At 41.4% G+C, this 17,912-nt stretch overlaps 2 protein-coding genes across 8 annotated transcripts in view; one reads left to right on the forward strand and one right to left on the reverse strand.

Annotated features, from left to right (window-relative positions):
* The window catches only part of bcar3 (BCAR3 adaptor protein, NSP family member), a 65,126-nt gene extending 56,860 nt beyond the window's left edge, over positions 1–8,266 (forward strand). For all 4 annotated transcript variants that reach the window (XM_044044204.1, XM_044044206.1, XM_044044207.1 and 1 more), the window contains 9 exons: positions 350–450; positions 578–712; positions 1,431–1,673; positions 2,588–3,222; positions 4,527–4,642; positions 5,703–5,874; positions 5,990–6,101; positions 6,969–7,172; positions 7,253–8,266. In XM_044044204.1, coding sequence (XP_043900139.1) covers positions 350–450; positions 578–712; positions 1,431–1,673; positions 2,588–3,222; positions 4,527–4,642; positions 5,703–5,874; positions 5,990–6,101; positions 6,969–7,172; positions 7,253–7,431 — 1,897 coding nt within the window. In that variant the 3' untranslated portion in view covers positions 7,432–8,266. The remainder of the gene's footprint in view (positions 1–349; positions 451–577; positions 713–1,430; positions 1,674–2,587; positions 3,223–4,526; positions 4,643–5,702; positions 5,875–5,989; positions 6,102–6,968; positions 7,173–7,252) is intronic.
* A 1,077-nt stretch (positions 8,267–9,343) lies between these two features.
* fnbp1l (formin binding protein 1-like) overlaps positions 9,344–17,912 on the reverse strand; it is a 44,277-nt gene continuing 35,708 nt past the window's right edge. For 3 of the 4 annotated variants that reach the window (XM_044043551.1, XM_044043549.1, XM_044043553.1), the window contains 6 exons: positions 16,876–16,985; positions 16,367–16,499; positions 16,109–16,203; positions 15,201–15,376; positions 14,917–14,954; positions 14,382–14,772 (listed from right to left, as the gene is read on the reverse strand). In XM_044043551.1, coding sequence (XP_043899486.1) covers positions 14,632–14,772; positions 14,917–14,954; positions 15,201–15,376; positions 16,109–16,203; positions 16,367–16,499; positions 16,876–16,985 — 693 coding nt within the window. In that variant the 3' untranslated portion in view covers positions 14,382–14,631. Of the gene's footprint in view, positions 13,028–14,381; positions 14,773–14,916; positions 14,955–15,200; positions 15,377–16,108; positions 16,204–16,366; positions 16,500–16,875; positions 16,986–17,912 lie in introns of those variants that run through there. The other variant, XM_044043550.1, reaches the window with a different exon arrangement.

The following is a 17,912-nucleotide window of genomic DNA, read 5'->3' on the forward strand; positions in this document are numbered from 1 at the left end:
TGATTCACAGTAATCCGCCGTTATACTTCAGGGGCTGAAAGCGACACCTGCGTTTATTGTTTCTATGAGATCATACGTGTAATTTGCTCAATCGCATTAATGTATTATTAAGTGCAGTTTGTTTTTTACTCAACAAACTGTCTCTGTTATATTTGAATAACGGACAAGTTTTTAACTCACAGCCCCGAGCTTTACGCTCAACATCAAAGGTCTGGGTTTTTTTTATACATATGTTCCATATGTATCATCAACAAAAGGTCAGAGGGGGTCAGAGTCTAGTGACAGAGAGAGTGAGTGTGGAAAAACAGAAGAGAAAGAAAAGAAAACGTTCTGTTTTGCTCGCACTCAGGTTAAAGGATCGATGCGGCAGCCAACCAGCAAGTCTCAATCAGGTCCAGGAGAGACGACGCCCACTCAAGGCGCACCAATCAGAGAGCTTCTTACCTCTCGGTGAGTAAACCTATAAACAGAAAGATTACCCTGTAAGAGAAATGTATTCAACATTTTAACTCAGTCTAAAAGAAAAAAGTTCTTCTCTTTTTTAAACATCTCTCTTCTTTTGCTTTCTCCCCTCCAGGATCCAAACCCCAGGCTCAGCAGTCTCCCGACCCGCTACTCCCCAGCCCCAACCCCAAGTCTCCAGTGTTTCGGACGGGCAGTGAGCCGGTCCTGAGTCCCTCTGTCCCTCGGAGATCAGCAGAGATTCTGGCCGGTGAGTGAAAGAAGAAAAAAGAAAACAAGATTACACACAGAAATACTGTTTATTCAAACTCTTCAGTCACAATAATATCTACGTATACTGTCAAGGTTTTTAGCAGAAAGAACAAAGGACTGTCATGTTTCTCACATATTCAGAACAAATTCAGTAAAGCACTGCAGAACTGAATGCATAAAGCACAAGTGTGCAGAATTAATATAGAACTGGGACTGCACGCTGTTTGTCTTGGTCTATAACACCTTCCCACCAAGTTTCGGGAAATTCGGTGGAACTCAATTTTACCTCTTGTAAAACTTCAATAAAAATGATAGAATATTAAATAATTAAGACGGAACAGCAATAAGATACTCATGTCTGATTTGACTCTTACCTAAGTGAATGAAGTGCAGCTAAAGGGCAATTGAGTGTGATTAGCAGGCTAAAAATAAAGCTTTTGTGTTGGAAAATTAATATTACACAATCACTGAAGCACTTAAGTCACATGACGTCTGCAAGTTTGATGTTTTTTTTTTTGGGGGGGGTGTCAGCTTCTTAAATGTTGTAAAATGTCCTGTTTTCTTTGCTGCACATAACAAAGAAATCATTTAAAACCAAATCATTTTGAGAACATCACTAATTCCAGGTTTGAGTAACAACTATGGCTCACTGATTCAAATTTACTATCAAAAGACAGACGTGACGCCATTGGTGACCTTGTTCTTGTCGTCTCCAGGTCAAGCGATCCGAGGCTCCGACAGCCAGCTGTGCCCGAAACCACCACCCAAACCCAGCAAGGTGCCGCTGTCTCGACTGCCTCACTCCGCGTGTTTTCGGCCCCTGGTTCCTTCCTCCATCACCTCCTCTACCTCCACCTCCACCTCCTCCTCCAACCACACACACGCGTCCTCCAGCGTCGCTGCGCCTTCCCTGGACTCACTCACATGTGGGGAAACGCCTTCAGGGAGAAGGAGTGGAGGTAACTTTGTTATTACGACGAAACGTCATCAAATCGTTTAAATTGAATTTGGTTTGTCACACTGAACAAAGAGACCTATTGAGAACAGTTTAAAGCTGAAATAGTACATTTATTTGTGAGGAAAGTACTCTTTAGTTTTTGTTTCCTGCTCTAGTGCGATGATCCTCAGTGGGTCACTCAGAGTTTCACGGGCGGCTTTTTTTAGAGACGACTGAAACAATGACTCTTTAGTTCTAAGGATGTAAGAAAAGGAATGAGGAACATCTTTCAGAGCAACCTGTGCTTTTAAATGGCTACAAAAACAGGCAACATCGATCTACAATAATCCGTTACCAGTGAAATAAAAGAAGAAAAAAAGGTTGACTGGTGATACACTAATAATGTAATCCATTAAAGCTGCAGTGCGTAACTTTTGGTGATTTCTGTTTTCAATAAGGTTTTCTTTTTACATCGTGAACAGAGTTTATTACTTGTACGCTGCACCCTTCATCTGACAACGAGTTCTGTCAAGCAATCCTATCCTGTCCTGACTGAGGGAGTGTTGGTGTGTGTACAGCAGCATCGCAGGGGCGGGTGGAGACAAAAAAAACCAAAACAACAAAAACTGCTGAATGACCGCATTCTTTAAATTCACTTCTGAAACTTCTGGCTTCCAATGTGTTCAGTCAGACTCTGAGCCTGTCCACAGCCGTCTCACTTTAACAGTGTCACGTTAGCTGTTGCCTCGTGAAACAAATCACTTCCTGTGTGCAGCGCGAGAATGAAGACGGCTAGATTGAACTGGCCTCCTTTACAATGAAATGTTATGAGTTAAAGGTTACGCACCACAGCTTTAAAGCTGATTTTGGTGTGTGTTGCAGGATGTGGTTGGATTTTGATTCTCTGTTGTTCTCGGCTGTGATGTTGCTCCGCAGGTCCTCCCGTCCCTCCACTGAAGCCCCTGAAGTTTCACCATCAGCTCACGCCCGCAGACTCCCACTCCTCTGTGTTGTCTCCTCCTGATCCGGCTCTGTATCCCGACTCAGTGACACTAACGGGACGGACTGAGCGGCTGCAGCCGAGCCCTGCGGACCTGAGGTCCTGCAGCCCGCGGGAGTGGGAGGAGCCGAGCTTGCCGAACTCCATCACGGACAACGAGCATCAGCCACCGCTCTGCAGCTACGTGGAGCGGCTGAAAAGAGAAGGGGAGGGAGGGAGAAAGGTGAACGGAGGAGGGGAGGTGGAGGCGAGAGGACGGAGAGGGCTGGACAGAAGCTCCTACCATCACGCCATCGCAGCCTTAGAGAACACCAGTGAGGACGAGGAGGAGGAGGAGGATGCAAGGAGGGTGAGGGAGGAGGAGGAGGAGGACGGGGACAAAGACAGGAGCAGTTTCCAGCGGCCGGTGGTGGAGACAGAGTCGGCGTTCAGACCGGCAGAGTTCGGATCTCGACTCCTGCCTCCTGAAAACAAACCACTGGAGATGGTGGTGCTGAAGAGAGCGAAGGAGCTGGTGCTCACTCACAATCACCACAGCATCGCCAAACACCTGCTGATCGCAGACTGCCAGGTACACACACACACACACACACACACACACAGGTTTCCATCACTTCAGAGGACATGGCATTGACTTACATTCATTTCCTGAAGATCTACTTTAACCTTAACCATAAGCACTAGTGCTCTAATTCTGTTTTGAAAAAATACCCTAAAATGTAGTGACTAAAAAACAGATTTAAACAGATTTAGCTCCCCACAACATAAGCAATGCCAGGTACACACACACACGCAAAACAAATTTAACTAATTATAATATTTCATGTTATTATCCATCAGTACCTTTACTTATTTTGGAGACGTAAAATCCACTTATCTAACAGTAGACTGGATATGTGACTCAACAAAGCACATATACATGTGCATATGTCAAATCACATGTTGATGTTATAAAGACCAGTTATGAATAATATTGTATTAAAAAGAACAGTGTTTCAGGGCTTTAGATGGCTCACCTGTCTGAGCTGGTGACACATGGGTCAAGGCGGAGGTCAAGGCCCTCTGCAGGTCATCCTCATGAACTACAGACCCAGAAACAAACAGAGAGTTATGCTAAATGAGGACATTTTCACAACCTTTCTTTATTATTTCTTTTTGCTGATTTAGTAAAAAAGAAAGAAAGAAAAAAAAGTCAATAAAAAGCCTTTTGTTCCTCATTAAAAGCAGCTACTGGATTTTCATTTGAGAAAATCATTCACAGGTGCAGAGGAAATTCAACTTGCATAACAATCAGATTTATACACGTGTGTGTAATTTGGCAGCAAACATATTTACTGCTGTTTGCTATTATGTGTGTGTGTGTGTGTGCTTTTACTTCCCTGGCATAAACACTGACTTTGTCAGGACCAGTAAAGACCAAAACCTGGTCCTGATGAAACAGAACCTCATGTCTGAGAACCTAGTCAGGTTTAGGGTTAAGATTTGACTTGTGTTATAGGTTAAGGTTAAGATTAAGGTTAGGCATTAACTGGTTAAAGTTAAGGTTAGAGAAAAGCCTCAGGTTTGGCTGATTCAAATGAAAGTGTCCTAAAAGGAACAGCTACTCAAACCTGTGTGTGTGTGTGTGTGTGTGTGTGTGTGTGTGTGTGTGTGTGTGTGTGTGTGTGTGTGTGTGTGTGTGCTGAAAATTAGATTTCTGCCTCGCAGCCGATGTTTCTGCTGCAATAAAACGACTCTCGTGACGCAGGAGAAACATAAAAAAAAACAAAAACCCACTAACACTGGACAGACTCAGTGAGAGATGGGGATAAAAAACAAAACATAAATGTAATTGAAATCCATCCTGTTAAAAACCCTCTCTCTCCTGGTGTCCAGGTTGCGAGGATACTGGGAGTGACTGCGGACCTCAAAGGTCAGATGGGCGTGGCCTCCGGCCTGGAGCTGGTGACGCTGCCGCACGGTCGGCAGCTGAGGCTGGACCTCATGGAAAGGTACGCGACGCACACAAAATGAGAGGATGAATGATTCGGAACATTTGATCGGTCACAGCATGAAAAGCACTGCTGTAAAAATAAAATATGATATAATATTAATAATAATAATGATGATGATGGCTGAGTTCCATTTAGCTTTGCACTGTGGGCTTTTCCTGCTTATACCGGTTTGTTCCACACGAGAGGATTTTTCAAATATGACTTGATTTTAAAAAACACAACGAACTTTGTAACTGATTTTCAACTAGCAGTCAAAGACGCTCGACCACACATTTAACGTGTAATCAAACGGTAAGTGACGTAACCGAGGGACTGGTGTAAGTACACCCTGGGAACAACAGTCACGTGATAAGACTTGTCAACATGGCTGCCAATGAAAAGCTGGCGCTGGCAACTATTCCCCAACTGAGAAGTCCCGACGTTTCCACTACAAAAGACGGCCTCTAAGTACATCACGTACAAGAAACGACTCAATTTCGGGGAAAAGAGTAACGCGGGGGTTTAGGGTTAGGGCCAAGACGACCTGGTAAGGCCATATAACAAGCAAAAAAATGCTAAGTCCTTGGGCCTGCTAACCCTAAGCCCTCAGCACGTCACTTCCTGCACCACAGCCCTCCAAAAATCAACCCCATTTCAAGGTGGAGATTCCAGGAGGAGAATTCAATATTTGATTTTTACGTTTTTACGACAGCCCCTGATCTGACTGTCGAACATCAGGTCAGAGTCCATTTTAACCCCCAGATTAGTGATGGTTGACCTCATGTAAGTTTGACCTCAAGTGCTTCAACCAAGGTAATTAGTTTGACTCTACTGTCTGGGATCTGGAACACAAAGCTTAAAGAGAATAGAAGCAAAAAGACTAAATTAGTGGTGACTTTACTAGTGAGTGACAGTTGCAGATTGAGTTTACCGTGCGGTCTGTGCTGTGATCAAAGTGAATTCAGCCCTGCAGCCTCTGAAAGATCACATTAGAAGATCAGAAAACAGACCTGGACGTCACACTGTGTTGATAATCCTCCTCCCTCTCTCTCTCGCCATCATTCTTCCCTCTCACCAGACACCACACCATGGCGATAGGCGTTGCCGTGGATATTCTGGGATGCACTGGCAGCGTGGACGAGCGGGCGTCCACGTTAAACCGCATCATCCTGGTGGCGGTGGAGCTGAAGGACACGGTGGGCGACCTGTTCGCTTTCACCGCCCTGATGAAAGCGCTGGACATGCAGCAGGTAACACACACACACACACACACACACACACACACACACACACACACACACACACACACACACATCAGGAGGCGTGGTTTACTGACTTTTGTCAACTCGACTCTGTTCTTCACAGATCAGTCGTTTGGAAGAAACATGGACGACTCTACGAAGGAACTACACACAGACGGCCATCAGCTACGAGAAAATACTCAAACCTTTCTACAAGAATCTCTATGAGGGCACAGGTACAGCTGGCTTTTATTTTTTGATTAGATTGAGTTTTGTGAAGGTTTACTTTCTACTAAATTTAACCCTTCTAATCTAAACTATTCAATATAGTACAAAAAGGGCAAATCTAATATTAAAACTGCTCTTTGACTCGGTTCAAAGACACTTTTTTTTCAGCACTGTGAACATTTTATTTATTTATTTTTTTCTAAATGAGATGATCTACCCGGCCACCAGTTGCTGACCACCGTTACATCGATACATAATCAACACTGACTTTATTGCCAGACACTGATAACATGGCTGTTATCAACAGAGATTATTTATTTATTTATCACTGGTAATTATGTTCACCACTGTCTCTCATTGTTTGACAGAAGTGGACTTTGTAAACCATTCTCGGGCTGCAAATCACGATTATATTCATAATCCATTAATCTGGTCGATTATTGCCTTGATTAATCGAGTAATCGGTTGGTCCATAAAATGTCCGAAAGTGTTGATCAGTGGATTGGAGCAAAAAAAACTGAAAATATTCACATTGAAGTAGCTGAAAAATCATGTTTTAATTCCTTAAAAACTCGCAAACCGATGAATTGAGTCATAATCAATTAATCAGTCAGTTAAAATGTGAATTTTTGTTGATTTGGGGTGTGAGTCTATGTAAATTGGGGCGTGTTGGGCAGTCAGTGTTGACGGTGTATTTATTCAGCTTAAAAATCTCTGAACTATCCCTTTAAGGTCTCAAAGGAAACGTCTTTTCTTCCCCCTTCCAATATTCAGCAATGCAAAATTATAATATCGTATAATATTTATGATAAATGTCTGTGATTGTTGAACATATTTAAACTTAACTGCCGTCTTTCCTCCTCCTCCTCCTCCAGCCTCGTCTCCTGCGGTGGTGTGCGTCCCACTTCTGCTGCCGCTCCTCACTCTGATGGAGCGTCCGTCAATCATGTCTGAAGGGGCGGAGCTCTGGGAGACCAGCGACCAGGGCTGCGACATCATGCTGCGCCACCTGGAGTCTGCGCGGGACGTCGCACACAACGCTCAGAGCTACACGGCCAATGCACAGAAGATCTTACAAGGTAAAAAAAAAACATTTGCAAAATAAACATTAAAGGTACAGTGTGTAGAATTTTCTTGATTTCCTTATTCTTGTTTTCAGGGTTTCAGGTGGACGACGACCTGCTGGAGGTGTTTAAAACCGACTTTCAGCTGCGGCTGCTGTGGGGAAGCCGCGGGGCGTCTGTCAACCAGTCGGATCGCTACAACAAGTTCAACCTCATCCTCACCGCGCTGTCACGGAAACTGGAGCCGCCGCCCAAAACGCAGACCTTAATCTGACTTGATCCGGGCAGCGGCGCAACGGCGACTCACTGTGGACTCAGTAAAACTGAGTTAAAACGACAGGAGGAGGTTGACGAGGAAAAGTGACTTAAGGATTCAGCTGAGCAGCAACATACACACACAGTGCACACTACACACGTCTATGAACTCAACTCAGACTTTTTCAAATGCACCATTCCACCTGTGGCACACTGTAGCCGCCATCACAAAAGTACTTTTCACTTTTTTTTAACAAAACAAAACAAAAACAAAAGAAAATTGTCTGATTTGACTTGTACAAAGGGTTTAAAGAGTCTCATTTCGCTGCAAACAGCCGTCGACACAGATGTGATTTAGTGTGTCTCACACTAAAGGTACTTTTTTATTGAAAGGCCCAATGTGTAACATTTAGCACAGGGTTATTGGCAGAAGTTGAATATTATACTGTGTATATGTATATTTATTGAAGTGTATGGTTGATTCAAATTTAAAATGATTTGGCTTTACGGCCTCAGCCTGTAAGGAGAAATCAGCCTCTGTTCTTTTTGCCTTTTCGTAGCTGAACCTCTCCACGCATCCTCTCTGGTATGTGAAGGCCACCGTTTCCTCGACGCGCATGGGAAAGGGAGGCGTCGTCATATTTTGGCGTGTTTCTACTGACTCGAATCGCCACGGCACAGTTAACTAGCGTCTCCACTAGCATAGTACCTGGAGGCGATACTGATTGGTCAGAGTGCCGTCACAGGAAGAGATGTCCAACACAGGAATCAAGCAGAAACTGTAGAGCAGTTAAAAAGACGCAACAATCCTAAAAAAACGTGGGTTAATCTCCGACAATTACCAGTGAAATGTCTAAAATCTCAATATTTAACAGAGGAGTCTGGTGTATTTATTTTCCGATCATGGAGGAAGTACTGAACAAATAGTTTTAATTAACTGATTCTAATGATTCAGTGACACTGAAATCAACTGCTTTACAAGTCACTAGTCACTCGTTTGTGTGTAGCGTGTAAAACAGTGATGACTCCGCCCACGTTGAGTATGTACTATTCTTGTAGTGGAAAACCAACCTAAACCTTGCTGTGCCAAGGTGAGTCGAGGCGAGCAGGGACCACATTCTCATTATTAGATGTCACTCATTCTTACACAGCGGGTCTTACGCAACTAGAACAACATTAAATGCAAAATTTTACTTCACCTAAATATTACACACTGGATCTTTACGGAGAGTTGAATGTATAAACAAGAGTTTATTCAAAAATCTTAAGTTTTCAAAGAATTATTCTGTGTTTTTTTAAAAGAAAATGCAAAGTCACGGTTCAAATTAAGAGCCGAGAGACGGAGAGATTATGTCGATTTTTCTCCGACACTGCACTTAATTCATAATTCCCCTTCTTAGTCGAGGGAAGAAAGGGAGAAGCAGCAAACATTTGAGATATACTGTACATTAAGAATCATAAAAAAAATAAGTGACCGAGGAAAACATCCAAATCTTCACACATGAAACTGTGAGGAAAGACAGAAAAGATGGAAAACATTAACACTGATAACCACATGTGAACATTAGTCAAATCTTGCCACATTTACACAGGAGCTGCAAAAATATTTAAATATCGTAACCTTGCGCTTTCCCTCCCCGTGATCTGGCTTTGTACAGAGACACACACATGGTTGTTAAAAATTAAGAAAAAATGTTTTTTAAGTATGTTGACATGTAAGAGACTAAAAAGCTGTACATATTTTAAAGTGTTAGCATGTTAATAACAGACTGTACATATTTTTTCTCTGTAGACCGTAAAGAAAAAAAAGTCAATAAAGTCTAAAGTTTATATGATGAACGCCGGCGGTATGGTTTAATAAAATATGACGTATGATCAACTCACTGTGTGATACACTGACTGACTGCTGTAAACAAAAGGCCACACACGCATTTTTCCATTGCTGCTTATTTTATTAGAACAATATCTCGGGAAGAAGAACGAGAACATCTTTCTTCACAGAGTGTCCGACGACATTCAACGTAAAAACATGTGCACAATATGGAGAGAGAGAGAGAGAAGCACTGCTGTGGGTTATTAAAAACGTACACGACATGGTAAAACACAGATTTACATGGATTTGTAATGTTGTGATGTTGTCGACGTCACACGTACCTGCTATTATATAAAAAATGTGTGTTGATGCTGGTGTAAAACGGGTTTATGTTATGTTTATGTTGACAGGGTTTTAGGTTCATGGTTGTCGGAGGTACAGCGTCAACACAGGACATGAACAAGCAGAGGAATGTAAAGAAGATCACGTTTGTTTGTTTATGTTTTGCCTGGATGTTGAAGCAGCAGCAGCACACTCACAGTAGCTTGGCTAGGTTTCAGTAAAAGAACCGTTTTTACATATTTAGCATCGCTAAGCTGATTCATTATTAGTTATTCCTGCATAATACTCAGGATTAAAGCACAGTGGATACTATAATACACAGCTGAGTGGTTATAGGTTTATTTGTGTTACAAAAAATGATCCGTTAGTGTGATTTTGCTCATTTCAAAGCTGCAGTTTTTAAAAAACAACAACAAACAAACTCATGGTTAAAGAGACCGTTCACTTCAAACAGGCCTACGAAACGAAACAAAGATTTTAAGAGTCCACTTTGGAGTCAAGTGTCAGATGTGCATATGTCAGTTAACGATAAAAAGCAGTGTTGGTTTGAGAAATGAAAATCTCTAATTTCATTCAAATGAATTGCCAAACACATATTCACTGTTTTTCCTCTGAGTTCACGGAATATCTTTGGGCTTTGGACCATTAATTGTTCCAAACTAGTAACTGGAAGACATGTTTCGATAGGCGTTATTCATTATTCTATTGCCAAATAAACCAAAAAGTACAGAACGGCTGCACGAAAACAAAACTAGGACTTCCCAGACAACAATTAGTGTTTAATTAAAGGACAAAATTAGTAGATGAACTGGTGATGAATATTATCATGAGCTGCAGATGGATCTTTGCACTTGTTTACAAGACATCATATCAGAAAAAAAATAATAAAAACTGCCAAATCCTTGCCATTTTGACACCCTGAAGAGGTTAGATGGAAACCATGTTGTCAGAGATTAATATGACTGGGATCCAACATTTTTAGAGGCATATTAGTGGCTAAAAAGGAAGACAATATTATTTTTCTTTCAGTGGTTAAATGTCAAGATTACAATTAATAACTCTTTAATGCCCCGATAGACAAATGGCCACAGGGTAGTAGAGGAAATGTGGAGTTGTGTGAGAGTTCAAGTAACATCTACAGCATAATTCTATACATTTCACAGCTTCTTCAAAGAAACACACTACAGCTCGACCAGGAGAACTGTTTCCTGGAAAATCAACAGGACGCTAAAAAAAATTATTTTGCTCGTCTATTGGAAAGATAAAGAAAAACAAAATGATCAAGAGATGAATTAACTGAAGGAATCTAGTAAAACCATGCAGACGAGTGTAAAAAACATTTTTTTTTAAAGAAAACTACCGTTTCCCGCAGCTAAAACAACCTGTCTCAGCTGACAGACCTTCAATCATTCATCCATTCATTTAATCACTCGCTCATTCAATCAGATTCATATGCTGTGAGGGCAAAGTGCATCGGTTCAATTTTAAAAAGCCTTTTTTTCTGTGAGTGTCAACAAAAACAATCCTAACAAATTAGTCGCCATGGAAACACATTCAGCATCGACACACGGGATGTTAATATGTACAATTCATTCAATGGTTTAAAAAAAAACAAAAAACATTTAACATCACGCATGTGCGCACATCCATGTGTACATACGTGTCGTCACATTCACAAATACACACACACACACACACACACACACACACACACACACACACACACAGAGGCGAGGACGGGGTCCAGGTGCCCGATGGGAAATGACGTCAGGCGGTAGATATGTACGTGTGAGGCGGGAAGGGGGTGGGATCCTCCACAGTTGAACAACATGGAGTTTTAAGGCAGAGTCTGACCTGCAACAATATCTTTGATAACAGTAACCCAGTCCGGCGGTTTGGTGATGAAACGCTGCCATCTGTTGGTCGGCTGGCGGAATTACAACCAGAGGAAAGGTGAAGAGAGAGGAGGGTGGGAACAAGGAGAGGAAGAGAGGGTTTTGTTTCACCTGATAGTCCTGCTATCTGTCTAACGAGTAGCTCTGATTTGACCCCCACTGCTGTTTGGGAAACGTACGACAAACATAAATAAAAACACAATCATCGACTCATGCTGGACGTCCCAAGAAAACAGCGCAATGAGACGGCATTCATCACACACACACACAACATACACTTCAAATCACCTCATAACAACAACACGTTAAAAAGAACATGCGACCGTATGAAGGTGAGGGCAGGCATGAGGAGCAGAGTGGCTCAGGCAGGCAGACATCACCAACAGAGCACAGATAAAGACGGGAACCACGATGACGACAGGAGTGAGTTCGAGCAAATGGATCACAGATGTTGTTAGTGGCAGTAAAATAGTGTGAAGTAGTACCTGACCCTGATGTTCATAGACCCTGATATTATGCGTATGAAGTCGTGGGTTTTCATGAGCTTAAATAGGTTTTTATTATTCAGAAAATATGTAAGATAAAATATTAATCATAAAAAATAGTAGTGTTACTATGAAAATACACGTTTAATTGATTGTAGAGGCGAGTGGGTTGGTTTCTTCGGTTGTGACGTTAACGGCGGATTTTGATTTTCAGTTTTATGTTGCTGCATTTTTCTGTGGGAACATTTTTACTTAGCCCAAGAAGACGAGAATTTTGGAAATTATACAATATCATTGTATATGATATCGAGTAAAAATGATCAGTCCCATACTGAAAATCACAGAATCGGAAATCTGATACAATCCAAACATAATATACATTGCATGCTTCACTATGCACAGGCTGTAAAAGAAGAATTACGTCAGTGAAATAGCTGCAAAACAAATGGGTTAAGTAGGTTATTATTTGGAAAAGTTCTAAAATGGCTGTGTCTGATATCGGTATCGTGCCACCCCTGGATGCAGGTTGTGCAGATATTATAATTTTGGTGGTGATTTTCATACATAACTACTGACACTAAAAAAATAAGTACCCTAGATTTCCATAGAGTTAAATCTGTACATAGCAACGCAGTTTAAATCTAGTTGTAGTGGCTGTACTGTTAAATGGTGCATTTGCCACTTTCTGGCCTGTGAAGTCTTCTTGGTTTTATGCTATGCTACCTTTAAGGCAAATTGTATGTCACCTCCAGTTAAGGGTAGGACTTAAATATTAAATAGATTAAATACTGTACATTATTGCCAGTTAATGGCTTTGGGATCATCTCACACACTCTACCACCCTCCCTCCTTTCCTCTCAAAACCCCCAAAATCTGACCATGGACATGAGAGCATGCAGACATGCAAACCTGGTTCCCAGCCCACTTCACCTCTCCTTCCCCTATCTACTTTTCTCTCTCTCTCTCCCTCCACACCTATTTCTCTCACTCTTGTGTTCCTGCATCACCAATAATCAGCCAACAGCGTGAGCCCTCCACCAGCCAATCAAATCGCCTGGCCACCCTGCAGCCCTCAGGAACCTGCAGTCACATAGAAGAGAATGGAAGTTACTAAAACACACAAGTGTAGAAGAGAAATAGACACTCAAACACACACATTGGTGCACCCACAACACAAAGAAAACACAACTAAAGTGGAAGGAAGTTTGTGATTTTAAAGTGCTCATAGAGAGGGAGAGAGAGAGAGAGAGAGAGAGACTGCCATTGTCTTTGAGAGTTAAACACAGGAGTAGACTTTTGACTCAAAGACCGATTCAAATCTGGACAAGGAAAGACAAAAAGAATCCAAAATATTTTAAGCATCCTGCAAATTCTGCCTGTTCCTTTCATTAGGAATCAGAGACGCTCCTCCTCCTCATCCTCCTTCTCCTTCTTGCCATCTGAAAGACAAACTGATGTAGAATAGAGATCTGTTGCTGTGCTGAAATCCTGTCCAATAGCTGTGAAGATAATGTCATCCTGCTTAAGACCTAAATAACAGCGAGACACCACTTTAACTACACCTGCTACAAAGAGAAACCTAGCGTACCTCATTGTTGAGGAACAGGCCGTGTTCTGGTAGTTACTCAGAATTCCAGAGTGGAACTTTGAAAAGGTATATCATATCCATAGTTTCAACTGCAGAATAAAACCATCAGAGGTTTGTCTCCATGTGGCATCCATGTTGTGAGAAAACGTCCAAACACCTACAACAAGTATTTGATTTGGACTCCCCTGTGCTTGAACACAGCAGCAGATTTACAGTGTTTGACAGCTACCATGTAGGAATCTGCTGGCAGTTTGCTCTTCTCTGTATTGACATGATGCTACGAGGAATAGACTTTTATGGGAAAAATGGATAGTATTCAAAGGGCATATTTTCTAGTTTTTGTCAACAAATCCCATGAAAAGTTGAGTAAAATATTTGTTAACAAACATTTTAAGAATTACAACATTTCCGCTTTGTTCTGAATGACTGACAAAACAAGTTGTAGCAATGTGCAGTGTGAAACTTTACTTTCTCCAGTGAGATTCTGTAAGAAAACCGCAGTGAGGATACAACGACACTGAAGGCTGGAACCAGACAAACCTCTGCAACTGTAATTCCACCCTTAGTGTAATGGCACAGATACAAAAATACATCACACACACACACACACACACACACACACACACACACAGAAATAAAAACAAATACAAATGGAGAAATTAGCTTAAAATCAAGGGAAAAAAAATCTACAGTAGTTAAAAGAATAGGATAAAAATATATCATTTCTAATATATTACATAAAAACAATCTTAAACTTTGATCGATAAGAAGTGGTGCTGCCTTTGTCGTGGGGCTCAAAACAGCAGAGGAGACAACAGACAGACAGACAGACACACGACTCAAATACTAGATCAACATCACTTCAATGCCATCATGTAGACTTAGTGCTCACAGACATGAGAGGACAACGACTGATTAATAAACAGACCGAGGGATGAAGAGATGGAAGGGGAAATCAGAAAGAAGGGAAGAGACGGACGTCCATGCGGGTGTTCGGATTCTGTCTTTTTCCTTAGTGTTATATTATTGATGAACAGAGAGCAGAGATGGAGGGGACGACAGAAGAATGGAGGAGAGGTCAGAGGACAGTGTAGCTTCAGATGTAGGTGACAGCACCTTTGCTGTTTTTCTCCATGGTGATTTCTACATAGGAGGTGGGGACGTAGCCATCCTCTCCGCTCTGCTTCCTCGCCCTCGTCCAGCCGTCGCCTTTATCTTCCTCGATGATGTACAACACCTGCGAGCAGTGACGAGAGATGAGATGAGACTCGGGGCGGCTTGTCGTTACTCCGTCAAGACAGTTAGACATCGTGAGAAATGTTTTTTGTTTTTTTTTTGCTTTCATGTGAATAAGAGTTATACAAACAAAAATGAACATTACCTCATCTTCTGCCATAACCAGCGTCCCCTCGTTCTGACCTGTAAGTCAATCACACCACAGTAACGTTGCAGAGACAACCATTGACATGCGGCCAGGAGGAAACGCGGCTGCCTATACATGTAAACTCTCATGGATCATGAAGAAGTTTTCGTGTGATGTTAAAAGTCAACTTTGCTTCTATTGAGACTTTGAGGCGCTCAAGTCAAAACAAGAGTTGATAAAAGAGGAGATGGATTTTTGACTGACTGCTATTCTCAGTTTATCTCGGGACATTTTGGTCTTACCGTCAAAAGAGTACAGTGCTTTGCAGTGTCCGATGACGGGCAGTGGGTCGTCGTCGTCAAATTCGTCATCGAATTCGTGAGGGTCGGGGTTGGGCTGTCCCGACTGCGAGGGATTGGGGCGGTGGTGCGGCGTGTGATGCTCCTGACTGGTGTCGTCAGTGTAACTGCCCTCAGGACTGATGGGAAACAGGAAGCAGGAGTGAGCTTTGTGTTTGCAGGACTCATTTATACACAGTTAGAAAAGTTAGGACACAATATGGATTATTCGATTCAACGATTAACTAAATGAATTGTCAACTGTTTTGGTAATGGAAAGTGTGTTCTTCCAATAATGAAAACAAGCTTTCTGATCTTTCAGCGTCTGAAATGTGAACAATTTCTATGGTTTTTGCTCCATACCACAAAGAAATCATTAAAACGGAATCATTTTGGTTTGTGGACAACACAAGACATTTGAGAACATCATCATTTCTTTGGTTTGGTAAACGCCGATCAACATTTTTCGACATTTTACGGACCAAACAAATACTTGAGAAAATAAGCGACAGATTAATCAATTATAATGATCTAATTTTGAAAAGCCTTCTCTCTAAAGTTCCACCAGTGAAAGACATGAGCGTGGATTTATCCACTTAATACCGATTAGATACTCTAATAATAAATCTATTAAAATAAGATATTTGGTATGACATTATTTTACTGGTCTGTAATTTTAGAATGATTTATGTCTAAATCTTTAAAGAGGTATAAAAAGCTGTGTATATGTACACATTGTATATACAACTTTTACCTGTTGCCATCTGTGAAGATATTTATGTGAGACTTTCTGGAAAGGCACTCAAAAATGACATAACTGTTGAATATATAATTAGGATCTGAATATTTCACAAGATGATTTAAGTTAGTACCTTTCTCTGCCTTGAGGAGTGTGATGGTGATTGTCGGCGCTGTGTCTTCTGTCTCCTCTGGAGCTCTGCTTTCCCTCCACCTCAGATAACCAAGTCTGTCGACAGAGAAAAGCAGTTGAGGCTTCTATTAAAAAAAATGACCAGTCAAGCATATTTAAAATACATTTGGCCAGGAGGTGGGGCCATCACCACCAAAATATATACATATATACATTGAGAAAAAAAAATTAAGAAACATAAAATACATTTTATTCCAACCTCATTTCTGTGAATTTCTGAGCGCAGTTTCTCCATGTTACACATGGTCTCTGATATTTGCGGTTGCAGGCTGTTGGGGTCTCCCATCTGTGGATTTTTCTCATACACGTCCTTCATCTTGTTCAAGGCATCTCTGACAGAAACACACAAACATGTCACGGAGTTGACAAGAGTGGACAAATGATAATAAAAAGTACAAACGTGAACAACAACATAATGGGTTACAGCCTCTTCACTGAGCTGCGTTTCCCCACTATGGTTTTCATCGCAGACAGGTTTTCCAGGATTGATTCTGTTTCTTGTAGCAACTCATTCCATCATTTGTCCATTGTATTTGTCCATTTGTCATTGTATTTTCTCTTTACGCTGCTCATTTTCCTGACTGGAAAATTCAAGCGGTTAGTGCTGCTTTCTGGAGCCATGATCGAAGTGTTGGAACTAGGTTTTCTTGTTTTGCCGAGTGTGTTAATGGTTTAGATACGGTGTGGTATTGTTGTACGGCATCTCACCTCTGATCGATCTCTTTCTGGAGCTCTTTGTTGAGCTCGTCGATCCTCTGCTGCAGCCTCTTCCTCCGCTGCTCGGGGGGCAAATGACTAAAATCCTCCAGAGACGGAGCCTAATGAACAGAAACAGGATTTAACATCGACCACATTTTGAACTCAACTTTGTGTCACACCTCAGGCACAGTCAGCAAAGTTAGACATTCAACTTGGGGGGTGGGGGCTTATTAATACTACTATTGATTGTCAGTAAAAGGTATCAGATTAAAACTCAATGATGCGTCAAAAAGTCCTGCGAAAAGTTGCCGGTGAGAAAATTCAACCTTGAAACGATTCCAACCCCAAGATCCATTAGTGGCTGTTTTCGAGTTTTAAATGGTGTCATACTATCTTCCTTAGCAGCCAAGGTTTACCCAGTTGCCATGGAAATTTCAATACTGCAAAGAAGTTTAAATTCATATTCGTTGCACAATATCGTTAGTGTGATCAACTTCACGAGGAACTATTTCCAGTAGCAAGAGGAACAAGGCCTGCAGCAGATAAAACTATTCATGTTTTTTAATTGAAACCTTATTTTACTCACCATCACTGCCAAAAATGTTTCCCTCTCACAGTAATACACATGATTAGCTTTCTATCTCAATGGCACCTTAGGGAGTTCCATTTCATAAGATTGAAAACAGCAGTGGTTGAATTGTTTGTACAATTCAAAGGCATCATACCTCGTCAGTTACTTGGGCTGAAAACGTTAACGAGAGCTGCAACAACCACTTATTTTCACAACCAATTAATCTGTTGATCATTTTCTCAATTAATCGTTTGGTCCATAAAATATCAGAAAATGCTGAAAAACACTGATTAGTGTTTGTCAAACATGGAAATGATGATGTTCTCAAATGTCTTGTTTTGTCCACAAACCAAAATGATTCTGTTTGAATGATTTCTTTGTTATATGGAGCAAAGAAAGCAGAAAATATTCATATTTAAGAAGCTGAAACCATTAGAAATCTTGTTTTAATAGTGAAAAAAGCTTCAAAATGGAT

Source organism: Solea senegalensis, linkage group LG14, assembly GCF_019176455.1.
Source record: "Solea senegalensis isolate Sse05_10M linkage group LG14, IFAPA_SoseM_1, whole genome shotgun sequence".
Classification (NCBI taxonomy): domain Eukaryota; kingdom Metazoa; phylum Chordata; class Actinopteri; order Pleuronectiformes; family Soleidae; genus Solea; species Solea senegalensis.